The sequence below is a fragment of the Staurois parvus genome, unplaced genomic scaffold (assembly GCF_062004578.1).
Source record: "Staurois parvus isolate SC_StPar_1 unplaced genomic scaffold, SC_StPar_1.0 ptg000169l, whole genome shotgun sequence".
NCBI classification, from domain to species: domain Eukaryota; kingdom Metazoa; phylum Chordata; class Amphibia; order Anura; family Ranidae; genus Staurois; species Staurois parvus.
Window position 1 is genome coordinate 7,595,698 of NW_028317965.1, and position 27,513 is coordinate 7,623,210.

Consider the following 27,513-nt stretch of genomic DNA (forward strand, 5'->3'; position numbering starts at 1 on the left):
GTGAGGTGAGGGGTAGAGAGATAGATTTGCGTGTCGTCGGCATAGAGATGGTAGTTGAAGCCATGAGAGTGTATCAGTTGGCCAAGGGAGGAGGTGTAGATGGAGAAGAGAAGGGGCCCGAGGACAGAACCTTGAGGGACCCCAACAGAGAGGGGGCGTGAAGGGGAGGTGGCAGCATTATAGATAACACTAAAGGAGCGCTGTGATAGGTAGGAGGAGAACCAGGAGAGGTCGGAGTCTCTGAGGCCAAGAGAGTGTCGTTTTTTTGAGGAGGAGGGGGTGGTCGACTGTGTCGAAAGCTGCAGAGAGGTCGAGGAGTAGGAGCACTGAATAGTGGCCATTAGCTTTGGAAGTTAGCAGGTCGTTGGTGAGTTTGAGTAGGGCAGTTTCGGTGGAGTGTAGGGGACGGAAGCCGGATCAAGGAGGTTGTTGTCGGTGAGGTGTCCTATATATAATGCAGCTATAAGCACACCGAACTGTGTGGAAAATAAAAAGTAAAGGAATTGTAAATAAGAACAAGACAAGGCAGAGATGTTCTATCCTTGCCATTCTCTTAGATTAGGTTCACACCTATGTGTTTTCTACTGCGTTTTGCAGAAATGCCCAGCAGTCCATTTACCATGATTTCCTATAGGACACGTTTTTTTTTTAAACACAAAACACTGCGTTTTTGGTTCCATAGACTTCAATGGAGATGCTGCAGAAAACTATGTAGTGCATTTTTTATTCGTTTTTGCATTTTATTCTACCCAGCAACAATTTGAAAAAGAAAAAAAAACAAAATGCAAAAAGCATAAAAAAATGTGTCAAAAACGCATGTGCAAAAATGCACCACAAAAAGCACTGCAGAAATGGATCAAATGCAAACTGCATAGGTGTGAACCGAGCCTTACTGAAGATTTCAAGTTACATTAAGCAAGGATGTTCAATTTATATCGCCAGACGCCCGGGATATGTAGTTACAGGCGCTGGGCAGGTAGTTTTTATTTACCTTTAGCCCTGCTGCGGGCAAGCAGCAGGGCTCACCTGGCAGGTGGAAGCATTCAAGCGGCAGTGCAAATCAAAAACCCAAATCATATCAATAATAATACCTTCAAATAATAAGTGCAAAAAAAATACACATATAAATATGAAATATATAAAAAAGATTTTAAAATAAAAATAAAGTGTCCACAGACATAATGGGGTTTATTTACTAAAGCTGGAGAGTCCAAAATCAGACTCCCTTCTGCATAGAAACCAATCAGCTTCCAGGTTTCATTGCCAAAGCTTCATTGAACAAGCTGAGGTTAGAAGCTGGTTGGTTTCTATGCAGAAGGGAGTCTGATTTTGGACTCTCCAGCTTTAGTAAATAAACCCCATAAAGTCCTTTTCCCAAATTCCTTTGTGCTACAACCAAGAAAAACTTTCTCCTTTAAATATGTGCTTCCACCATCCACCAGTTTGTTTTTAAACCAAACTTTATTTTTATTTTTTAAATCTTTTTTATATATTTATTTCATATTTATATGTGTATTTTTGTTGCACTTATTATTTGAAGGTATTATTATTGATATGATTTGGGTTTTGATTTGCGCGGTTTATATTGTTTTATATCATTTGGTGTGTTACACTAGTGTACAGCAGTAGTTCATACTTTGTTGGGGGATTTTCTGTGGCGCAGGAGTTTTTTTATATAAATACACAGTGCCAGATGACCTATAAGGGGCTTTAAAAGCGTCACCTATAGAAAATATAGGGTACTAAAGTTTGTTGCCGTTTCACGAGCGCACGCAAATTCAAGGTTTGACATGTTGGATATCTATTTACTCTATGCAATCTCGTCTTTTATATTTAAAAAAACAAATTGGATAATTTATTGCTTTTTGTGCCCTAAAATTAACTGAAGTGTAATTTTTACAGAAATTTTGCGTATTCCTGCAACCTGTGATCATATCATGTGACATAAAAAATTGGAACTACCGCTATTTTATTCACTAGGGTCTCTGATTTCAGAAAATGTATAATGTTTGGGGATTTTGTCTCATCTTCAGGCTTAAAATGATTTTTTAATGTGTGCAAAAAACAAAAACGGCTCTGGCAGCGAAAGGGATAAAGGATAAGCCCGACACTCCCCTTTCCTGAGGAGCAGCCAATCGGTGCTCATTACACTGCAAGGTCTCTCTCCTCCCTGCTTGTCCCCGGGTGCGGTGCTGGAGACAATCAGGGAGGTGTGGAGGAGATAAACAGCGCAATGTTACAAATATTAAAACATTTAAGTCGCCAATGGTTAAATTTTTTTTTTATCAGGACAAGTAGATTGTCATGAGGGACAAGTAGATTGGGGCACCGATTTAGTTCCTGGACAAGTGGTTTTTTCAAAAATTTCCACACCCCTGCATTAAGTGATTGTAAAGCTTTGGATTTTTAAAAAATTTAAATATATATTTCATACCTACCTGCAGCCCCAATCCTCTTCTTCTGAGGTCCCCCGCTAGCGCTCTTGTCTCATCAGTCCTTGGTTGGGACTTTGTTGTTGTTCTTGTTAGAGTTTTATGGTTTAGACAGCAACGCTAAACAAGCGACTGGGCGGCCAATGGTAAAACTATTCCCTCACTTTTGTGTGTAGTTACTTTGCTATGGGGGCACTGGAGCAGGCTCAATCCCAAGCCACTGCTGTATGTACCCACCATAGAAAGCCGCTCTCTCTAGGGACACTTGTGTGGACTCGATCCCAAGTCACCCTGTCTATGGCTATAAACACAGACAAGCCAGCTTGGCCCCTGCCCCCCACACCTTCATCACAGAATTTGATTGACAGCAGGAGCTAATCTGCCCAGTGAGGAGGGAGAGAGCCGCTACTCTCATGAAGAGCGCTGGATCGAGAATGGGCTCAGGTAAGTATAAGGGGGGGAGGAGGGGTCTCATCTGACACCGATGGTTTTTAACCTTAATGAATAGAATGCATAAAAGTGAAATTGGAACAAAAAAACAAGCTTGGTATACTTACCTGCTCTGTGTAATGGTTTTGCACAGAGCAGCCCCAATCCTCTTCTTCTTGGGTCCCCCACCGGTGCTCCTGGCTTCTCCTCCTTAACCAGTGCCCCCAACAGCAAACTGATTGCAATGGAGGCACTGGTGTGTGCTCATTCCCGAGCCCTGCTCTATGCATCCCCAGGTCACATAGAGCTGCGGCTCAGCACCGCCCCCCACTCTCTCATTGGCTCACTGGCAGTGATTGACAGCAGTCCTGTGCACATTGCTGGATCGGGATTGTTTTCAGGCCAGTATTACGGGGAGCAATAAAAACTTTCAGCCTTTACAACCACTTTAAAAGTAAAAAACATTAAGGTTTTAGAATCACTTTAAGCTGATCATGTACGTATAGATTCATTTCGCACAGCCTGAATGGAAAAATTAAACAGATTCCTCCATCCATACAGTGTAGATGGATGAATATTGGGCAGCACAGTGGCTAAATGGTTAGCACTTCAGCCTGGCAGTACTAGGGTTGTTGGTTCGAATCCCAGCCATGGTACCACCAGCCTGGAGTTTGCATGTTCTCCCTGTGCCTGCGTTGGTTTCCTCTGGGTGCTCCGGTTTTCTCCCACACTCCAAAGACATGCTGGTAGGTTAATTGGCTCCTGTCTAAATTGGCCCTAGTATGTGTATGTATGAATGTAATTTAGGGACCTTAGATTGTACGCCCCTTGAGGGTTAGGGACTGATGTGAATGTACAATATATATGTAAAGCACTGCGTAAATTGATGGCGCTATATAAGTACCTGAAATAAATAAAATAAATAAATATTCCGCTGCAGCTATCATATTCAGACATCTGTCACTGCTGGCTGTAAAAATATCCAATCAGTGCCGGTATCTGATTGGATTCAGGCGCCGTTCAGTTGACATTTTTCCTGTCTGGCTCCTTTGATTGTTCAACCAGAGGATGCTGGCCAGAAGTATGCTGAAAGACCCATCCACAGAGCAAATTTCATCAGGAAGAGCTCTAAATGTGCTTTGTGTTCACTAGCTCTAAACACTCCCTGTGAGAATGTATGTAGATCATTCTAAATACAACGAACATTTCTCTAAAACAGTTTGCAGCCTGTCTAGACATTCTATATGGGAGATTTAATGTGAGTATCACCCACCTATCCCTCTGAGTCTTTCAAATATTCCTTCGATCATCACCTACCAGCTGGTTTGTCCTGGCTGACTACATCTGCGCTGACAGATTTTTTCCATGACCACATTATATTTTGGAAGGTCGAAGATTAGGAATTTATTTTCTAATGCTAGGACAAAAGCTTATTGTTTAGAGAGAACCCCCCAGTCACCAAATCTCCTAATAGTGTACACATAAGGCAGTATGAAGTGTTGGGTAAAATAATAATACCTGCAGAGGGTATAGTGTCCACAGCCGTACCCAGGTCTCTCTTGCGTTTCTTTGGCAATCTGGTTTTGCAGAGCTGCTCAAAGTGTGCTTGCATAGAGACATCCATCGTCAGAAAGCTGCACTGCAGAAAGCCACTCAGAGTGGTGGCAGCCATCTCTCTCACCTGAAACATAGATAGCAACATGCACACCTATCATATACATATATGTTATACACTAAAACATGTTCCCGGTATAAAGCAAGGCAAAATTAAAGTGATATTAAAAGGCACATTTTCTTTTTTTTTTTTTTTTAAACATGTCATACATACCTACTCTGCACCGAGCTGTGCATCAAAAATGAAGCTTGGAGAGCAGAGTCAGATGTAGCAGGTGAAGGGGGCAGTAATGCATTTCGGAGCATGCTCAATGGGCTCCTTCTTCAGACCTGACCTATTGAGCATGCTCCAAAATGCATTACTGCCCCCTTCACCTGCTACATCTGACTCTGCTCTCCTAGCTTCATTTTTGATGCACAGGCACATCCTGTTCTCTACTTCCTGATCCTACAGCCATAGTTTGCTGTTGGACGGCTGGATGTCCCACCTGGATCTAATTACCACACGATGAGTCTTTTTAACCGTTTATCTTGTAAATGCAATTTATCCATTGTTTACTAAATAAATTGTCAATACTGCACTTAGAGGCGCCTTCCTCTCTTTTTCTTAGCACCAGCACATAGCCAATGATTGACAGCCTCAGCTATGTTCCTGTGTGAAGGGGGGGTGTCCCTTCCTTCCAATCAGCTCTCCTCTCACTGAGCTCTGCACAGTGTAATTTCAGCAGTTTTCGAACAGCTCAAATGTTCTAAATTCTGGACTTTGAACAGCTGCAGATAAACAGGTTCAACTTATGTAGGAGGATTTGTTTCATTTCGGTGTATCAATGGGTATATGTAAGGGTTTTCAACCACTTTAAGGAAGATTTCCTTTTAGTATTGGTTGTATAATGAATGGCTAAACTGTTTAAGTGAAAGCTTAGCAGTGCATATCTTCATGTCTCTGCAACAGAAAGTGTTAAACACGTTACCGATTAATCATTATTAATGAGAGGCCACATTCACTAATAAGTACATATTGTTACATGTTAAAACGTAAACAAAGAGGCTCATCTGCTTAGTGAACAGGCCGGACTGGCACGCTGCATGTAATGTGCCACATTACTGCAAATTATCTCCTTGAACATTATGTTCTAGAGCCGGGCAAATCAGTAAGTGTAGCGGCAAGTGCTGTTCTAATTACACAGACCAACTTGACAATAAGCTCATTTGCACGTCCATCGCGCATTATTAAAATGTGATCTAATTGATTAAGAATCGTCAACCATATGAAGAGGGAAAGTATGTCAGAAATTCTACTGACAATTTGCCGGCTCCACTCGGGGGACGGCATTAATAAATGAAACATGAAGAGAGGATGGAAATGGCAGAACGAGAGGAGGCATGGCTGCAAAATGAACACACTCGCTGGGGAACGTGACATTTGTCTCTCGCTGTTCCCGAAACTCAATTCCAGTTTTTGTACATTCTAATTATTCTCAGAGATGCCAGAAATGGGTCAGTCCTTTTCTCCCTGCAGACTCCATCCTTTGCATATATGGAAATGGTTTAATCTGCTTTGTTACCATACTGTACTCACTGGTTCTATCATTTGGAACACTAACAGCTACTCTGCGCAAAGAGGTACCATCTCTGTTACACCATATGGAAAGACTGGGCAAGCACCAAACAGCTTTTTCAATTTGTGTTTTTCTGTGTTGGCCACTTCTTGATAAATCCAGCAATGTAACAAGATAATTGCAGAGAAGAGTCCTAATGCAGGCCATAGACGGGTCAAAAAATGGCCATTTTTAAAAAAAAAAAAAAAAAAAAACAAAACGAAAAATCGGTTGTTCAATAGGCCGACGTTACCACCAACGGTAAAAAAAAACAAAAAAAATTGGACGATTTTCGTCCCGTCTACGGCCAGCATTTAATTAATTCTGTCCCTTGCAGAGAGCCCCGCTATTATATTTGACATGAAAAAATATTGTGGTTGCAACATTGTATCTATTTGTATCCATTTCAGATACAGATGTTTTTATTCAGATACAAATAGATACATTGTTGCAGCCACAATACTTTTTCATGTCAAATATAATAGTGGACTGGAATTCTTTTTCTTCTTTCTCTTCTCTTCTTTTTCTTCTTCTTGCAGGTCACGGCTCATGCGCAGATTTTTTATCGGTAAAAAGATCGGCCGATTTGCCCATCATTGCCGGGAAAATTGACCGATTTTTTTCCAACTTCACCAATAAAAAGAATGTGCCAAAATCCCGAAAAACGGCCGACCAATTAACCCACAAACGGTGTGAAAATCGGCAGATTTACGACCCATCTATGGCCTGCATAAGGCTCTCTATGGCTCAGGTAACTCAAATGCATCTTTTCTTCTTTGAAGGCTCTTGAATGGTGACCTTTTCAGTCCAAGCAGCTATGCAGCCAAAATATGTGACCATTATTAGTAGATTGTTAGCTTCATGGCCAGAGGTGAGTTTTCTTCTTTTTTTTTTTTTAAAGTAGAACTTTAAGCAAAACTTTTTTTTCCCATTTTGGATAGAGCAAGGGAGGGTTATAACCCGTCAGATTTTTTTTTTCACCATCTGTGTCCCATTGCAGAGATTTGCCTTTACTTCTGGCCCCATAGCCAAAACAGGAAGTGAGAGGAAATCCCTACAAATTAATGATTTCCTTGGGCGACCCCAGGTCACCAGAACTATTGTACCCATTGGAATATTTCCCCTCTATTACTTTACTGGGGACAACCCAAAATTTTGAATTTTCTTTTACTTTCAATGATAATGGTAAACAGGACCAATAGAGAGGGGGAATCTCCCTAATGGGGACACCGACAGCAATAAAAACGGACAGGTATTCCAACCCCCCTGCATTCTAACCAAAGCTTACAAAAATGTTTTGCCTTTAGTTATATTTTAAGTTTACTTTTTTTACACATTGCTATACACACCTGTCAATCTATAGGCTAACGTGCTTTTATCACAGACATGACATTCTAAGAGAATAGGGGATCAAGTTTTCAAGACTGCATTGTCCGCAGTCTACAAAAATGTAGTAAGTCATGCAAAGGGCAGTCAATAGTTCAAATCAGTTCTATACAACCTGTCCATTTTGTTTCTACTTCTCCAACATCTGACTTCAGTAAACTTTGTTTAACCATTAGCCGCCCGGCCAATGGCCGTTTGGCGGCTTCAAAAGTGTTGCTGCATTCCGGGTGCACGCCATTTGGCGTGCTCCCGCACATGCGCAGTTTGCGCTAATGCAGAGCGGCGCAGCAGCGCGATCTGTCACCGGCCGTGTACCTCGGACACGGCTGATGACAGATCCGAGTACCGGCTCCCGTTGCTAGTACCATGTGACCTGCTGTGACCAATCACAGCAGGTCACATGACAGTTGTATACAATGGATGGCTTCATTCATGCCATCCATTGCATACTAGTGCCTAGCTGTGAATGGTCACAGCTAATCACATGCACATGTCATGTGATTAGCTGTGACCAAATCACAGCTAAGCACAAAAAAAAAAAAAAGCTGAATGAATCGATTTCATTCAGGTAAATGCTTGCTTACAGCAAAGTAATTCTTTGCTATAAGCAAATTGTGTAAAAAAAAAAAAAAAATACTGATCACTTCCCCAAAGTAGTACAATGTTACTATGGTAACATTGTACTACTTTGGTCATAGTAAAATATGAAAAAAAAATCTTAAAAAAAAATGTAATAAAAAATAAAAAAAAAAAAATATATATATATATATATTTTTTTTTTCATACTGTCACAAGTCAGTGTCCCTGTTCACCGCCATGACAGTTATATGATGACGTTGTACTGCACTGGTGACAGTATGTAAAAAAAAAAATAGTGAAAATAATTTTTTTAATTTTTTCATTTTCCGAAAAATTATGACAAAAAAATACAACTTCAAAAAACTCGCCATGCCTCTTATGAAGTACGTCGGACTGTCTACTCTGCAAAAAGGGGTCATTTGGGGGATATCTGTACTGTTCTGACATTCTTGGACCTCAAGAAATTAGATTGGCTGTCAGTACTTCAGGATTGATCAATATTCAGATCTATACCATACTTTGTGAACTCTATAACTTTCCTACAAACTAAATAATACATCCTAATTTGGGTTATTTTCACCAAAGACATGTAGCAGAATACATCTCGGCCTAAATTTATGAAGAGCAATTATTTATTTGTAAACTTTTATAACAGAAACAAAGAAAAATGTGTTTTTTTTTCAAAATTTTTGGTCCTTTTTTGTTAATTTAGCAAAAAATAAAAACCCCAGCGGTGATTAAATACCACCAAATGAAGCTCTAGTTGTGTGAAGAAAATGATAAAATTTTAGTTTGGGTACATTGTTGTATGACCGCGCAATTGTCATTCAAATTGTGAGAGCGCTGAAACCTGAAAAATGGCCTGGGCAGGAAGGTGTAAAATTGCCCGGTATTGAAATGGTTAATGCTATGAGGAAAAGCTCCTAAAGTGATAATAAACCATTACATATATTCATAAGCTGTACCTGTGTCTGCAGCCCTCTCTTTTCCAGATCCATTCAAATTATACAGATCAAAGGATATTTCTCAGCTTCTAGAAGGCAGAGAGTGGTGATCTAACATCACACAATGCACAGCACAGAGCAGAAAGCTGAATATAATCTGAGACCAGAGTGGAGGGAGTGAACACACGCCCTCTACACAGTCTCATAGGGAAACCTGCACAGCTGAGGCTGTCAATCAGCTATGTGCTAGGGTGGATGAGGCATCTCAAAGGTTGTCAGGATAAACTATGGGTGTTCAACCTGTGGCCCTCCAGCTATTGCTGAATTACAAGTCCCATGACATTGCAAGACTGACAGTTACAAGCATAACTCTCAAAAGCAGAGGCAAGATGGGACTTGTAGTTCCGCGACAGCTGGAGGGCCACAGGTTGAGCATCCATGGGATAAACGGTCACAAGTGACTCATGCTGACATCAAAGGAAGGACAGAGCAGACAGAAATTACACGGGTGCTTTGAATTGAAGAACGTGACACTGTAGAAGGATATGCTTTGTTCATTTCTCATTTCAGAAGTTTACAACTACTTGAACATACGACTTACTGTTTCTATATACCCAGTGGCTTTGATTTGCTAAAAATGGAGAGTGTAAAATCTGGTGCAGCTGTGTATGGTAGCGTGGCATTATAGGGTTAAATCAAGTGGTGAAGAGGTGATATACCTCCTCCTCCTATCAAATGTCCTCTGAAAAACACTGCGACTGGAAGGAGAAAGTTTGAGATCAGTACAGCATTTAGGATTTACACTCACCGCTTGCACCAGCACTGGAGCACTCTTATGAAGAAGAGTCTATATATTTGTTATTAACGATGCTGGACATTGGCTATTGAACATGCTTTAACAGTAGATGTGGATTATTACACTGATCACTTGTCGGTATAGTTATACATCCCTACATAGGGACCCACTTTGTATATATCACTCTAATATCTTGGGTTGGTCCCTTTGGGGGACAAGTATCGTCAGTTACTAAGGTTCCAAATAGGACCATAATATTGCACGATTTACCACCTATTAGACACCTGATAGATCCTGTCAGATCTAACACAATATTAGGATTTATCTTGCTATTGTATGTATGACTGCGTGGGTTTCCTCCGGGTACTCCGGTTTCCTCCCACACTCCAAAGACATGCTGGTAGGTTAATTGGCTCCTGTCTAAATTGTCCCTAGTCTGTATATGTATGAATGTGAGTTAGGGACCTTAGATTGTATGCCCCTTGAGGGTTAGGGACCTTAGATTGTACGCCCATTGAGGGTTAGGGACCTTAGATTGTATGCCCCTTGAGGGTTAGGGACCTTAGATTGTACGCCCCTTGAGGGTTAGGGATTGATGTGAATGTACAATATATGTATGTAAAGCGCGGCGTAAATTGACGGCGCTATAGAAGTACCTGAAATAAACTGCCATCTATATTTTGTTTCTATATATTATAATTAAGGTGGTTATTTCCTTTGTAGATTTATGATATAGCGCTACACCATTTTTTATTATATAGTACAACATGGGTGTCTGTAGATCTTGGCCTAGAAAGAAGAACAGATACAGAGCTCCTGTGGTTTGCAGCGTGCATGTGCAAAGACAGGAAGAGCTTGCCTGGGTAGCAGAGTAGCAGGAGAGGGTCGGGATATATCCTAGGCGACACTCTCCCACCAGAACCAATCCTCCCCTTTGTACAGATCACCACCCCAAGCTTTCTCCTAGTTCTTGCTGCTCTCCACATGGGCATCTGTGAGTGTGCCTCTCTGACCCTGTCAATTTCTTCAGTGAGGCCGCAATATGTCCAAGTCTGACCTAGCCCTTTGTTTCCCAGCGTGACTGTCCTTGGTCTGCCCCTTTCAGTCGTTGGATTTCAGTTCCTTCAATCATGGAGACTCAGTGCCACACGTGGGTGTAACAGTCTGCATGCAAAATGCAGCCTGCCTTGCAGGGGCGGACTGACAACTCATGGGGCTCCCGGGCAATAGGGGATCATGGGGCCCCTGTGTCCTTGCCCAAACTCAAAAAAGCCTATGAAAAAGGTACCAGGGGCATCCCATGGAGCCCCCTACTGGCCCCGGGCCCTCGGGTAGTGCCCGAGTTTCCAAATGGTCAGTCCGCCCCTGCTGCCTAGGAAGCCATCCACCCACCAAAGCAAAGTAATATTTGTGCAAACTCTCCCAACAGCTTGCCTACTACTTGCAACAGTGCTGAGGGCTCTTGAGAGCTGTACTGAGGCAGGGTGCTGTGATGTCTTCAGGAAGTTACCAGCGGGTTGAAAAAAAAAAAAGAAAAAAAAGAAAAAACTTTCAGATTCCCGCATTAAAACAAACAATGCGTAATGCAGGTATCTTCCCTGCTGCAATTCTGTATTTCTGTATTCTGACAGGTGGGACTCCCCCCTCCCCCCCTACCAGAACACACAGATCAGCACTACAGTCTTTGGCTACAAGCGCTGATCGAATGCTGGTTTTTCAGGATAGTTGGACAGAAATCAGTAGTTAGACCAGCTTCTGTTGAACAGACAGCAGTACACACAGACTGAAAGTCAGCTGGTTCCTGCTGAACTGGCCTATTTTCGGTCTGTGTATACCCTGCTTTAGTGCGTGCACTTATATAGCCGCCCTTGGGACAGACAGTAAGTTCCTATGCAGTCAGTGGACGCAAGTATCACACATCATTGCTACAAAAATATGAGAAAAAAGTATTATATAGTATCTAGCAGCTTTTTCAAAGAGAGGTTATCCCTATTATTACATTACTACATTTTGGGCTCACTCAGGCATGGTAAAATGGCCAATTTACATATAATGCACATTACCTCCAATTGTTCATCAGCCATTAGTTGTAGAACCAACCACCTGATGCCTTGAACAGCTTCTTCATTGTGAAGGAATATGAAGAGGTTATAGAAGACCATTGTCTGGATATATGTCAGGACTGTGTATCTGGCATGCCAAGAGCTGCTTCTTGCAGTCTGAGGGAAAACAAGATCAAAACAAATATATCATATTTTTATAGTAAAATTGACTTTCTCTCTTGTTAATTAAGGGATATAGCTTAATGAGAATTAACCATATGCTGTCCACCCACAATACTTTTACTGAGAGTGGGCGGCAGATACAGGCTCAGCTGGGGCTGAGCCCTGGAGCACCCAGCGGTGCAGTCCGGTGGACACAACGGATCAAAGCATTCAGTAACCAGCAGCTGTGAGTGGCCAGGGTATCATGTGACCGCTATGACCAATTATAGCGATCACATGGTTACAATGTAAAACAAAACAGTCATGAATGCCTTTCATTCATGACTGATTACCATTGTGATGCTGTGATTGGCCCATGGCTATCACATGGTACCTGGCACCCTGTAGCATGTGCTTAGCTGTAGCCAATCACAAATCACAATAGTAAGAAAGCTGTCATGAATAAAAACCATTCATGACAGCTAAAACTATTGCTTATAACAGTGATCATCATTGTTGATTGCAATAACAGCATAATAAAAAATATCCCTGATAACCCCCAGAGAAGTACAGTGTTACTATAGTCACACAAAACTACTCTGATGAGAGTATGTAAAAAAATAGATCTTATAAACAGTAAAAGAAATGTAAACAAAAATGAGTAAAATGTATTTATTTTTTTTTTTTTACATACTGTCACCAGTCGGTATCCCTGATCACTGCCACACAAGACATATGATAACGCTGTACTGCACTGGTGAAAAAATTGTGGGGAAAAAATTTATTTAATTTCTTAATTTTCCAAAATGTGACAAAAAAATCACAACTTCAAAAAACTCACCATGCCTCCTACTAAATACCTTGGACTGTCTACTTTCCAAAAAGAGGTCATTTGTACTGTCCTGGCATTTTAGAGTCTTACGAAATAAGACAAATGTCAGTACATAAGGATCGATCAATTTTCAAATATAAAAACCCAGTGGTGATTAAATACCACCAAAAAAAAAAAATGTGTGTGAAAAAAATGATACAAATTTAATATGCATACAGTGCTGCATGACCAAGCAATTGCCAGTTAAAGTTACACAGTGCTGACTAGCAAAAAAAAAAATGCCCTGGTCATTGAAGGGGTAAAACGTTCTGGCAGTCAAATGGTTAAGCACCAACAGGAGAAATGAACACTAAGCACACAGAAAACTAGAGGTCAGCCCCTCCCCGTATTCTGCATCAAAATATTCCTTTTATTCCTCCATGTCAGGTTCCAGTTCCTGGACACAAAAAGGTCTTCTTCCATCCGCTTGAGCTTAGGGAGTTTTGTTTCCATCCTCCAAATTTATTTTTTGTTTTCCCGTGTTAGGTGGACTTTTTTCAGTCATTTTAGGCATGGCTTCAACTAAACGTTTTCAAGGTCTTTATTCAATTTGGTTTAAAGTTTCAAAATTCAAATACGGCATTTGTCCGATCTTGGATGTACAGGCTCTCTATGCCTTTGTTAGTTTTCAATGATTTCGGACAGAATCTATTTGGTCAGTTACTGCCTCTGTTCATTGAAGAGTCTTCTTCGCATCCATCAAAAAAGTCTGCAAATTTACATATTCCCATCTTTACAAAGTCACCAGCAATTTATGTTTTGCCATTGTTGACAACCACCATCAGTTCTTGGCCCTACCCTTCAGTCTCATAAAACTCTTTATACCAATGCTGTGTATTCCATTCAATGGATAACTGAATGATCTTCTGCTATCACAAACCACCCCTCTGACCTTGGATTCCAATGTAGCAATCACAATGCAGACCTTAGTTAACCATTAGCCGCCCGGCCAATGGCCGTTTGGCGGCTTCAGATGTGCTCCTCCATTCCGGGTGCACGCCATTTGGCGTGCTCCCGCACATGCGCCATTTGCGCTAGTGCAGAGCGGCGCAGCAGTGTGATCTGTCGCCGTCCGTGCACCTCGGACACGGCCGATGACAGATCCGAGTACCGGCTCCCGTTGCTGGTACCATGTGACCTGCTGTGACCAATCACAGCAGGTCACATGACAGTTGTATACATGGATGGCTTCATTCATGATGCCATCCATTGTACAATAGTGCCTAGCTGTGAATGGTCACAGCTAATCACATGCACGTCATGTGATTAGCTGTGACCAAATCACAGCTAAGCACAAAAAAAAAAAAAAAAAAAAAAAAAAAGCTTAATGAATCGATTTCATTCAGGTAAATGCTTGCTTATAGCAAAGTAATTCTTTGCTATAAGCAAATTGTGTAAAAAAAAAAAAAATACTGATCACTTCCCCAAAGTAGTACAATGTTACTATGGTAACATTGTACTATTTTGGTCATAGTAAAAAATGAAAAATTAAAAAAAAATAAATAAAATAAAAATCTTAAAAAAAATAAAAAAAAATGTAATAAAAAATTAAATATAATAAAAAAATAAAAAAAAAATATATATTTTTTTTCATACTGTCACCAGTGTCCCTGTTCACCGCCATGCCAGTTATATGATGACGCTGTACTGCACTGGTGACAGTATGTAAAAAAAAAAAAATAGTGAAAATAATTTTTTTCATTTTTTCATTTTCGGAAAAATTATGACAAAAAAATACAACTTCAAAAAACTCGCCATGCCTCTTATGAAGTACGTCAGACTGTCTACTCTGCAAAAAGGGGTCATTTGGGGATATCTGTACTATTCTGACATTCTTGGACCTCAAGAAATTAGATTGGCTGTCAGTACTTCAGGATTGATCAATAATCAGATCTATACCATAGTTTGTGAACTCTATAACTTTCCTACAAACTAAATAATACATCCTAATTTGGGTTATTTTCACCAAAGACATGTAGCAGAATACATCTCGGCCTAAATTTATGAAGAACAATTATTTATTTGTAAACTTTTATAACAGAAACAAAGAAAAATGTGTTTTTTTTTCAAAATTTTTGGTCCTTTTTTGTTAATTTAGCAAAAAATAAAAACCCCAGCGGTGATTAAATACCACCAAAAGAAAGCTCTAGTTGTGTGAAGAAAATGATAAAATTTTAGTTTGGGTACAGTGTTGTATGACCGCGCAATTGTCATTCAAATTGTGAGAACGCTGAAACCTGAAAAATGGCCTGGGCAGGAAGGTGTAAAATTGCCCGGTATTGAAACGGTTAACATTGCATTTAATCATGAACTTCAAGAAGTCATCTCTGATTTCATCTTATTGCTTGAAGTATTTGAGTCTTTTCTAGGATACATTTCAGGCCAAGGTCTTCCCACCGCAGGAGAAGATGAAACTGTAGAATTAAATTCAGCAAATTAAATCCCAAAGTCGGTCTTCTCTGTGGAGCTGCATGCGAGTGCCGGGATTGATGGTATACCCCTTTGAAGCAGTCCAATTTGCTCAAACTCCAGTCTCAAATTTAGCAATAAAACATTTCCACAGCATGGCACAAATTCACTCTCTCTATGGAAAAGACGATATGTTTGCATTCTCAAACCAAGCTGAATCTGCCATGGCAGCTTCTGTCTCCAACATTGTTCCGGGGGCAGGTTTTTTTCCCCCCCTACATTGGAAGGCTGTCACAATGGACGACAGCCTTCTGGGTTGGGGTGGAATCCTGGATCATTTGTCTGTTCAGGGTTGTTGGTCTTAGGAGGAATCCAAACTTCCAATCAAGATCCTGCAACTATGATCAATTTGTTGTTTGTTACCTCACTGACCCCCCCCCCCCCCTCCTTTGACTGGTCATCCCGTCTGGATTTAATAAGGCAAAACCACAGCTTAAATCAATTATTGAGGGACACCAGGAGTTCTGCAGCAACTGTAGTTTATGCTGTCAAGGTGGAGTTACATGTTTAAGCGATTTCTGCAGTACACATTCCTGGGGTGGATAACTGTCAGGAGGAAATTCTCAGCAAACAACTTGTGGACTCATGGAAATAGTCTCTCCATCCGGAGATGTTGGTGGACAAATTTCTGCATTGGAGAATGCCAGATCCAGCAGATGTCCTGCTAATGCTGTAGGATCAGTACACCCTGACCTATGCATTTCCACCTTTGAAAATGTTACCTCATCTACTTCAAAAGATCGAGAGGGAGAGCTTTCCATCATTCTCATAGCTCTGTGCTGGTCTCAAAGCATGGCACCTTGTTTATCTGTTAACCGATGCTCTGTTGCCTCTACCAGATCTGAAAATCTGTTATCTCAAGGATAGGTATTCCACTATGCTCCTGAGTCGCTGACTGACATCCTGGATGATGAAACCCCGGTTCTGATAAACAGGGGCATTTTGCATTTTGTAATATTGACTAAGTTAAAGGCTTGAAAATCTTCCCACAAGGTTTATGATTGAATGTGAAAACCCTACATTTGCTTGCTTTGAGTCTATGGGGGATTCTCCACATGCTTGTTTGGTGAATCCTGTTTTTTCTATTCTGTAGTTGGGGTTAGAACAGCACTTGGCTCCTACCATTAATGGTCAGGTATCTGCACAGTCCACGGTCTGCAACGTCCTCTTGCTAAAAATTCTCTGATTCAAATTACTATACAAGGTGCTACAAATGTTGCTTTCCTTAATAAGTCTCCACTCCAGCCATGAGATTTAAATCTAGTATTGTCTGTGTTACAATCTTGCTTTCAAACTTATTCGGAACATATATTTGACATTGCTACCCTTTCTTGTGGCCATCACTTCAGCCAGGAGAGTTTCTTAGGTATCAACACTATCCTGTAAGGAGCCCAATTTGATCCGATTTTGATCACCCCAAAGGGATTTCTCTCTATTGAACAAATGTGGTGAGGGCCTTTCTGGTTTGCCTTTCTGGTTTACCTTTCTGGGGGGGAGGGGGGGTGTCTCTGGATTCCAGTTTTACTATCTCTAAGTGGATCTGACAGGTTATTGAACAGGCCTGAAGGATATTATTATTATACAGTATTTATAAAGCACCAATAGTTCGCTCAGCTCTGTACATTACAAAGGGGGACAGAACATGTGACAGAACAATACCAATACAATGCAAAACATGAGGGGATCGAGGGCCCTGCTCTTTCGAGCTTACAATCTAGGAGGGAGGGGATGGTGGTACAGGAGGAGATAGCTGTGGGGGATGGAGTGGTAGGAAGAGTGGAGGAGGTCGGCAAGTTAGCAGGGGGTGGGGTAGGCTTCCCTGAAGAGGTGGGTTTTCAGGGTGCGCCTAAAGGAGAGGAGAGTAGGTGATAATCTGATGGGTTGGGGCAGGGAGTTCCAGAGGATGGGTGACACCCTGGAGAAGTCCTGGAGGCGGGCATGGGAGGAGGAGACCAGGGAACTAGAGAGAAGGAGGTCTTGTGAGGAGCGGAGTATGCGTGCTGGGCAGTACTTGGATATTAGGTCAGTGATGTAGTTCGGGGCAGTATGGTGGATGGCTTTGTACGTCAGTGTTAGGATTTTGAATTTGATCCGTTGCGCAATCGGAAGCCAGTGGAGGGATTGGCAGAGGGGGGTGGCGGAGATGGAGCGGTTGGAAAGGTGGATGAGTCTGGCAGCCGTATTCAGGACCGACTGAAGCGGGGATAGCCAGCGGCGAGGCAGGCCAGTGAGGAGGGAGTTGCAGTAGTCGAGTCGTGATATGATGAGGGAGTGGATGAGCTGTTTAGTGGTTTCTGGGGTTAGGAACGTGCGGATTTTGGCGATGTTGCGGAGGTGGAGTCTGCACGAGTTTGTTAAAGATTGGACTTGGGGCTGGAAGGATAGGTTGGAGTCCAGCATGACACCAAGTACTCTGGCCTGCGGGGCGGGTTTGATGGTGGCGTTGTTGGACATGATGGAGAAGTCAATGGGGGGTGGGGTCCGGGCTCGGGAACGCGCAGACACTGTGTGCCACCATAGCAAGCGGCTTGGTATGGGGACACACAAAGGTGTGGAGGAACCAAGATCGCTGCCGTGGGACCCTAGAAAAGGAGGATGGGCACCACTCAGTGCAATAATACTGCACAGAGCAGGTAACTATAACAGGTTTGTAATGTTTGACTTTAGTCACACTTTAACTCCCTCCCCTCATATGCAAACATTCACTCTTTGGACTGCTTGGTACAGCTGAGCAGGAGAGGAGTAATAACCTCAGGACAGACGGCCTTCAGTTTTCTATGTGCCTAGTGTCCATTTTTCCTGTAGATAGCAGGACAGACCTAGGTTTCCTAATTATCATCAAGGTGTGTCCTTTCTATTTTTTGACATAGGTTAAACCAGCATAAGAAAAGAAGACAACATTGGAAAACTGATAAACAGCTTCTATGAACATTAGGTTGCACCATGCCACTCACCTGCTTCAGCACCTCAAGAGCCATGGGCACTTGCTCGGGGTAGAGTAACCCTTGAGACATCAGGGATAAACACATTTTGGCATCTCTTTTAAGCTCGTCATAGTTTGTGTCGTTTTCAACCGGTGCAATCTGACGAAAAATAATTTTGTTAGCATACTAAGGCACTAATTCCCCTAGTTCTACAAGGTGGCAGTGCGGACAGGTCTAGTATTATAGGGCTGACAGTACAGAACTCTGCAATATTGGGCAGAACCAAAATTCCACAGACACAGCAAAGGTTGCCTACGCTACAATATGAGGAGCACTAGAACATTTACAATGGCCAATTCTGAGATCACTTCATACAGTGATACAGTCTTCAGTTAAATCTACTTCTAAAACTGAAAAGTGAATTTGTCAGATCCATCAATGTATTCAGACTAATATTACCACATTATGGTGCCTGCAAGTTTCTTTGAGAATTTCTGTGCAACAAGGGATCCCTGGTTCAAGCTATACAAAGTGTTTCTAAAGACCTTTCAGGCTCTGATGCTTAAAGCGGAAATGCACTCTCTTAACCACTTCCAGTCCAGACACTTTCCCCCCTTTCCTGCCCAGGCCAATTTTCAGCTTTCAGCGCTATCACACTTTGAATGACAATTGCGCTGTCATGCAACACTGTACCCATATGAATTTTTTTGCATTTTTAGAGACAGATAAAACTTTATTTTGGTGGTATTTATTCACCACTGGGATTTTAATTTTTTTTTGCTATAAAAGTGAAAATAAAAATGAAAAATTCCAAAAACTTTGAGGAAAAAAAAAGTGTTTTTCTTATACAATTTTGCAAATAAATAATTTTTCTTCATAAATCTTTGCCAAAATGTATTCCGCTATCATTTTAGTAAAAAAAAAACCCAAAATTATTTTATAGCCAAAAATTATAATTTTGAAAAAATTTTTTTTTTTTACATTTTTATTTTTTTTTTCATATTATTCATGTTTTTTTTTTTTTTAAACATACGGTCACCCTAGCAGTACAGTGTCACCATAGTGACACTGCACTACTTGTGGGGAGTGATGAGTTCTCTTCTTTTTTTTTTTTACACTGATTGCTTTTACACCCATAAAGGCTGTAAAATCAATCAATTCTCCTCTCCGGCTGCATTCTTGCAGCCATTGAGAAATACTGGGTGAGCTGTGATTGGTCACAGCTTGTCAAATCGTACAAGGCTGTTGTGAATAGCCCTGTATCATGTGACCTCTGTGATCATTCACCGATTTCACTAGTAGTAAGCAATGATGTCAGAAGTGACATCTTGCTTATTACTATTCATGTGATCACCGATTGGCCAATCAGTGATCACATGATCGGGACCTCACACAGAGGTCTTATACTGCGATTGGTGTTCCGCTGTGCCCAGATTGCGGTGCCGCCCGTACAGGCTAAAATGGCGGGCGCGTTTATGAAAGGCAACTCGCCCCTTCACTGCTCCCGTCATTTATATACATGGGCCGGACGGGAAGTGGTTAATCAACATTGACTATTTTTAATCTATGTGCTGCTAGCCATACATCCCAGGAGTCTTCAGGATGGGAGGAGGGCTTTTCTCAGCTAAGCACACCCTCCTGCCTGAGCTAAGGGCAGATGGATTCCAGGAACTAAATGCTACATAAATCATCTGCCCTTATTCAAGATGGCCATGGCCATAAATGCCAGGAGGTGTATCTCAAAGTGATTTCTTAGAAAAATAAAGCATGGAGACATGGATGGATGGGGGAGTTTGCGTTGAATACTAAAAATGAATCAAACAACATTTTTGGTTTGTGGTGCTCAGATGCAGTGTAGTTCCACTTTACAGGTTACGTTCACCCTTCGTAACATGTTACACTTATATTCAGGGTGTAATGTGCAACATACTACTTAAGAAAACAACTCCAGCCCCCCCGGTTTCCCGATGTGACAGCTAGCGGGGGATCTTCTCCTACTGCTAGCTGTCACAATTTTTTAAAACGTGTCTGTGAGGGGCTCTGCCTGCCCAGCTGCGTCACTCATTCACAACGTTCTGTGAATGGAAAACTACAAGTCTCGACAGCCCTTGCGGCAGTCGGCTTGTAGTTTTCAATGAACGGCGCTGTGCATTAATGTGGTAGTTCACTGTGTCTTCCTGTGAGAATGTATCTGGCTGTCCATATGAGGTACAAGCAAACAGATACACAGAAAGATCTGCATAAGTTTTGCATTACTGGCTCCTAAAACAAAAAAATAGTAAATGCACATTTTTTTTACCTGGAAAAAAATGTGCATTTATTATTTTTTGTCAAAAGGTGAACTTATCCTTTAATAATGTTGAATTGTGCTGGACACGAGAGGGGGGATATGTGACTGCACTAAGAGCATGTCTGGCCTATATGGACACAGCACAAAAGGGAGTAAATGGGAACAAACTGCATATGTCCTATAATGTGTAGTTTATCTTCATACACGGACCTTAAACAACAATGGTAGAAGTTGTAACTGTTCTGGGACAGCCGTACAGAATGACCGTCCAGCACTCGCCATGATCCACTTCAGTACTGCAAGAAGAAAACAGAATGAGACTGCACATATCTAAACGTAACTATGTAAACGTAAACATACAATCTCACTTAACATTACATTTTTTTTACATTCCCACCATTAAAGGATAGGGGCACCTTTTCAGGAAAAAAAAAATGTGCCTTTATTACCTTTACCTGCAGGAGCCTGGAAAGCATTGCACTCGTAATCTGTGGATCAGGGGTGCAATGTCAGGCTTCTGCAGACAAGCCCTGCAGCTTTCAGCCCCTAACTCCATATGGGCTGTCTGTTTGAAAGCTGCAGGCAGGGGTGGACTGACAACTCATGGGGCCCCTGGGCAATAGGGGATCATGGGGCCCCTGTGTCCTTGTCCACACTCAAACCACACCCAAAAAAGCCTATAAAAAGTACCAGGGGCATCTCATGAGGCCACCTACTGACCCCGGGCCCTTGGGCAGTGCCCGAGTGCTCGAATGGTCAGTCCGCCCGTGGCTGCAGGGCAATTCATTCAGAACTATGAGCCATCAGACACGGTGACCGACGGTACTTGTAGTCCATTCATTCACAGGAAACTGTGAATGAATGACATGGGCGTGTGGGTGGAGCTCCGCACTTTTCAAAAAGATCCCCCCGCCTGTTGCCACACTGAGGGGGAAGAATGGCAGAACTGGCGGCAGGAACTACAACATGTTATATGTTCCACCCTAAATACAGGTGGAGCATGTAACATGTTCCAAAGGGTGATCTTAGCGGTTAAAACCTGGTCAAATATATCTTTGGATAAGAATGGAGCATGGAGCATCTCCAATCTGTTCAAAATAGAAAAAAAAGGATTTGCCTGTAGTTATACATTAGGAATAGTAAAAGTGCTGTAATATCCATAGTTTGCTAGCTTCCCAGAGACCTCTACCTGCCCGGTTTCCATGCGAGTAAATGATGCAATAGGGCTCATGATAGGTTACAATAGATTTAGGCCTCAAATGGTCACTTACTTGTCTTCATCATTTTAATGCCCTGAGTTCTCTCATCCTGTTCTTCAACCCCATTCTCCTCCATGACATGGTTTTGTATCTCCTCATCGGCCTCCATGAGAGGCTTTAGCTTGTCAATGACACGGGCAGTAAATTCAGAGATACGTGGAGACTTGGTGGGAGCGGTGTTTGGCAAGCAGACATCGATCATGAAGATGTAGGTCAGAACACTGTAGTGAAAATGGCAAATGTGAAAATCCCTCCAAATTTTTTATCAATCAATGGATAAAACAAAGCTACAGCAGAACTTCGCCTTCAGCTGCTTTCCCTTGCCAATCACACATCACATTTTGCCCATAACTATCATGGGCTGCCTCACTGGCCAGTAGGAATGTGTGGGAGGTTGGGACAGTGGAAGAGCAAGCTATATCACTAGGAGGAAGAGCGAGACCTATGCCCTCTAGGTGCCTGCACTTCATACCTGCCAGCTGTTTTTTTTTTTAAATGTGCCATTGACTTGTAGGTGATCCAAACATGTTCCCACGTTCTATAATAACCCAACGATGTGGGAAATGTACAGGAATAGATGAGTTTCCTGCATCGCATAGAAATCGCACTGTGTTCACGCAATCTACTGTGGGTGTTAACCACTTGCACTCCTGAGGATTCACCCCCCTTCCTGACTAGGCCGGTTTTTGTGTTACAACGCTGCATTACTTTAACTGGCAATTGCGCAGTCATGCAACACTGCACCCAAATGAAATTTAAGTCCTTTTTTTTCCCCAGAAATTGAGCTTTCTTTCGGTGGTACTTGATTGCCTGTGCATTTTTTATTTATAAAAAAAAAGTCTAACAATTTTGAGAAAAAAAACAACATTTTTTTTTTAGACTTTTTGCTATTAAACATGTCCAGTAAAAAAAAAAGAAAAAAGAAAATCACGTTTCGTCATAAATATATGATAAAATGTATTCTGCTACATGTTTTTGCTAAAAAAAAAAAAATCTCAATACGTGTAAACTAATTGGTTTACATGAAAGTTATAGCGTCTACAAAATGGAGGTATAGATACTGGAATTTATTTTTTGTTTATTTATTTTACTAGTAATGGTGGCGATGAGCGACTTATAGAGTGACTGCAGCAGGCATTCTGACACTGGGGAGAACTGACTTGGTGTCACTGACATCCCCAGTGACACCAATACAGTGATCAATGCTAAACAAAAGCACTGACACTGTACTAATGGCACTGGGCAGGAAGGGGTTAACATCAGGGTTAATTGTGTGCAGGGAATGTTTTAAATGGGGGGTGGTGTGTGTGGGCTTTGTTGTAATCACACTGCTCTGGATGGCTGTGCACAGCCATCCAGAGTAGTGTGCCTGAGCTGACAGGGAGGAGGACTGTTAGTAAAGAAAGCAGTCCTCCTCCCCATCGGAGATGCTCGGTAATCACCGGCGAGGATACACCGGCTGGGACCTGGCGATTGACAGCTGTGGCTGCGAATGGCGGCGCGGGTAGGGTATGCATGCGGCTTGCATGCGCCCCCTACCTGGAAATACAAAATCATGGATATATACACGATTTTGCGCATCCCTGCCGCCCTGTAGCAGTATATCTGCTATAGGGCGGTCGGGAAGTGGTTAATGAAAAGTTAATGACACTCCAAAAGCAGGTCACACAACGCACTGCATTTGCCTGTATTAGATCACATGGGTATAAACACCCATGTGACCCAATTCCGGTGTGGCAAAAAAAAAAAATATGCCTGCATCTTTTTTGTGTGGATGCAGTGCGGTTTGAGCTACAAAAAATGATGGTCTCAAATTGCAGTGCAATTCCTGTGTGAATCACATGCGGTGTGAGTGTGAACCGGGGCTAATTCACAAATTATTTTGAGAAGCTGCTTCTTTTTACAACAAACCATCTCAATGCTACTAAAGTTCAGAAAAGTGGAAACCAATTCTTACGAACTGAATTCCTTACCTTCCGATCCTTTCTCTGACATTCTTGTACACCTGGGTTAGTTTAGGTTCCAAATATTTAAGCAATCGGTGCAGCAACTCTGGAACTCGCCACTCTTGCTGTGCAAGTCCTCCCTGAAGCACATACAATCGGCTGAAGACAGGAAACAATGATTATTACTACTAATGTGCACATTATCTGAGGTACGGACACACATTCCAAACACTGACTTTTATCAAATACTGGATCTACTGAATGTAAACTGGAAATAATACAATGTGCTGGGCATTCTAAATAAACTATATACAATGGACATCAAATAAATATGCTGCAAAACTAAACCATGGTTCACACCGATGCGACTTGTCACACAATTTGACAGTTTCATATCGTGTGACAGGTCGCACCCTAATGTCGGTAATGGGGGGTGGGATGGATGAAAAAAGCAGGAGAGGAGAAGTGTATACAGTGACTGGCTGTCACTATAGGTCAGTGATGGATTTTAAATGTAATTACCGTTTTTTTTTTTTCTTCACTATAGCTCACAGAATTAGCTGTCACTTTCCCCCGGCTAAAAAACAAAAAAAGTTTCCTTTTAGTTTCTTTCCCGGAGTTAAAAGATACAAAGTTTCCTTTAGCTCCAGAGAAAGTGACAGCTAATTCTGTGAGCTATAGTGAAGAAAACAAAAAGCCGCAACTGCATTTAAAAACCGACACTGACACATAGTGACAGCCAGTGAGGGAGCCTCTTTGTATACACTGCTCCCCACCCCCTCCCCTCTACAAAGAGGACCTGTCACTCATATGTTATCACATAGGGGACTATTGGTCCCCTATGTGATAGCAATAAAATAATAATTTACAAAAAAAAAATAATATATATATATATATACATAAACACACACACACACACACACACACACACACACACATACACATATATATACACATACATACACATATACACACATATAGTATACAGTAAAAAAAAAATACAAAAACAAATTGAAGCCTCCCCACATATGCAGACATTTCGGTTTCGGTTCGGTTTTCGGCTACAAGCATTCTGAATTTTCGGTATCGGTTTCGGCACCAGAATTTTCATTTCACCAATAATTTTTATGTATTCCAGTTCATTTTCTCCCCTTTTTCTTCAATTTAAATAGGGACATGTGCGTTCCAGGTGCATTTCGGTGCGTCCTTGATGCGTTTTACTGCGTTCCATTACAGTTCTGTGCAGGAAAAATGTAGCCTGTTCTACTTTTTGTTCTGCAACCGGAACGCACTGGAACTGCGAGCACTGATGTGAACTATGACATTGGCAACCATATAACCTACTTTCTGTGCGTTTTGGATGCAGAAAAAAAGCAACTGAAACACACCCTAAAACGGTTGAGTGTAAAATCTGGTGTAGCTGTGCATGGTAGCCAATCAGCTACCAGGTCTTTTTGTCAATGCTTAAAGGAGAAGTACAGCCAAAAGGTAAGGGGGCGGGGGGGGGGGATGTGGGGTTGGAGCAAACAGCAGTGACAGTCACCACTCTGAAAAACAGCAGCGGTGAGAACTCAGCAATCAGCAGTCACGATTGGACACCACGCACAGCTGCGCCAGATTTTGCCCCCTCCAGCTTTAGTAAATCAACATCTATGTGTCAATTCATAATCATAAAATGAGTAGTCTTCTTTCATTGAAAACGCTAAAATTCAGACATTAAACTCCGTGCAGAGATTTCACTCACCAAGCATCCACAAAAGAGCCGCCTTCTCCGCTCACTGGCGATTCCAACAACAGTTCAAACAACCAATGAAGCTTCCGAGGATCCCTGCTCTCCTGCAGAAAACAACATTACATGGAACAAATGTTGCTGGATTCATCAAAGTCGGATTTGTCTTAGAAAAAAAAAAAACTATCTAAATGGAAATACAGGCTGAAATATCTGCTTCCTCCAAGCTGCTTGTCACCACTGGAGTTCTGTAGATATTATACTGGAGTATATGGACAGCAAGCAGGCTGGTGACAACGAACCAGGCTAAAACAAAGAATCCTCAGCAAATAATGGCAATTGTGGGGTAAAGAAAGGGAAGATCTTCTGGGGACCCGGAAAGAAGAGATCTGCCTGCTTCAATCTACCTTCAACACTTGGGAACGGAAATCGCATCTAATGAATGTGAATGTCAGTGTGTCTTAACATTTGCGATTTGTTGCAGCGCAATTTCTCCATAATAGTCTATGTATGTGAAATCTCCACAAATTGCAAGAAATCGTCGAAAATCTTCACAAGCAGCAATAAAGTCTTCAGACATCGTACAAATCGAGTTTAAATCGCAGCAGTGTGATCGGTGACTTTGGGTGGAATTGTTCCGGGGGAAAAGCTAAGCTGGTGTCAGGATAAGCTGTCAAAAAACAGAATAGTCCATCTAGCATCTCAAACTTTTAGGTATGTACTCTCATGCAGTGGTGTATTTAGGTTTTGTGCTGCCCTAAGCAACACAAACATTGGTGACCCCCCCCCCCCCCCCCCCCCCCCGCAGAAAGAGCCTGACATTGACCAAGAACACCCCTGCCCTCCACCTGAGCCTTCCACTACCACTGCCCCCCATGAACTAGCCACCATCCCCCATGGCGAGAGAGAAAAGGGCACTCACCTTCACAGCTTCGGACATCCCCAGGAATGAGAGTTGGGCTGTGCATACACCGTCATGAAACCAGCAGCCTCTCTTGGAACTCACCAGGTCCCCAAGCTGAGCGTGTCCCTTCTTCCGTCCCTTCTTCCAAGGGGCAGTGCCCCCTGAAAAATGCCACCCTAGGCAAATGCCTTGTGGTAGATACACCCCTGCTCTCATGTGACAGCTCTCAACAGCTGAATGACCTATTACCAGACCAAAGTACTGTCACATGGGGGGCACTGCCCACTGTTAACTCTTTCCCCAAAAGACTGGAAATTTGGGGAAGCAGCAGAGAGAAGGAGCCAGCAGCACTGAACGATGTAACTAGCAAGTGTTGGGGTAAAAATTCATACAAATAGTTTACTTGGGGAAAGTTTATTTTAATGTGCTCAGTGTGTTAAAGTAGAACTATAGGCAAAACTTTATTATTTTCGATAGCGTAAGGGAGGGTTACAACCCCATGTTTGTTTTTTTGCCTTTTTTCATGTGTCCCATTGTGGAGATTTCCCTTCACTTCCTGTCCCATAGCCAAACAGGAAGTGAGAGGAAATTCCTCCAAAGTGAGGGAATTCCTTGGGGACCCCCAGGTCACCAGAACTAGTGTCCCCATTGAAAGGTTTCCCCCCTATTACTTTTCTGTGGACAACCCAAAATTTGGGTTTTTCTTTTAATTTCAATAATAAACAGGACAAATAGAGAGTGAATCGCCTCAAAGGGGACACAGACAGCAATAAACACCTGACAGAGGTTCTAATCCCTCAGCACACCATCCAAAACTTAAAAGAAAAAAAAAAAAAAAAGAAGGTTGGTCTCTAGTTAAAACAGGCCACTTTTTTGGATATGGCGATGCTTTACTTTAACTGACAATTGCGCTGTCATGCAATGCTGTACATAAATGAAATTTATGTTATTTTTCCCCACAAATAGAGCTTTCTTTTGGTGGTATTTGATCACCACTGCATTTATTTTTTGCGCTATCCATAAAAAAAACACTGACATTTAAAAAAATATATATATATTTTTTACTTTCAGCTACAGTATGTCACAGAAGTGAGTCCACCCCTCACATTTTTGTAATAATTTGATTCTATCTTTTCATG

The 27,513-nt window shown here is 41.9% G+C and overlaps 1 protein-coding gene across 3 annotated transcripts in view; it reads right to left on the reverse strand.

Annotated features, from left to right (window-relative positions):
* PSME4 (proteasome activator subunit 4) overlaps nt 1-27,513 on the reverse strand; it is a 243,830-nt gene that overhangs the window by 21,133 nt on the left and 195,184 nt on the right. For all 3 annotated transcript variants that reach the window (XR_016312594.1, XM_089676470.1, XM_089676469.1), the window contains 7 exons: nt 25,486-25,577; nt 23,769-23,900; nt 21,808-22,016; nt 20,747-20,832; nt 18,277-18,405; nt 11,842-11,997; nt 4,380-4,542 (listed from right to left, as the gene is read on the reverse strand). Coding sequence is in view for 2 of the 3 variants with exons in the window: in XM_089676470.1 (XP_089532596.1) it covers nt 4,380-4,542; nt 11,842-11,997; nt 18,277-18,405; nt 20,747-20,832; nt 21,808-22,016; nt 23,769-23,900; nt 25,486-25,577 (967 nt within the window). In the remaining variant the exon portion in view is untranslated. The remainder of the gene's footprint in view (nt 1-4,379; nt 4,543-11,841; nt 11,998-18,276; nt 18,406-20,746; nt 20,833-21,807; nt 22,017-23,768; nt 23,901-25,485; nt 25,578-27,513) is intronic.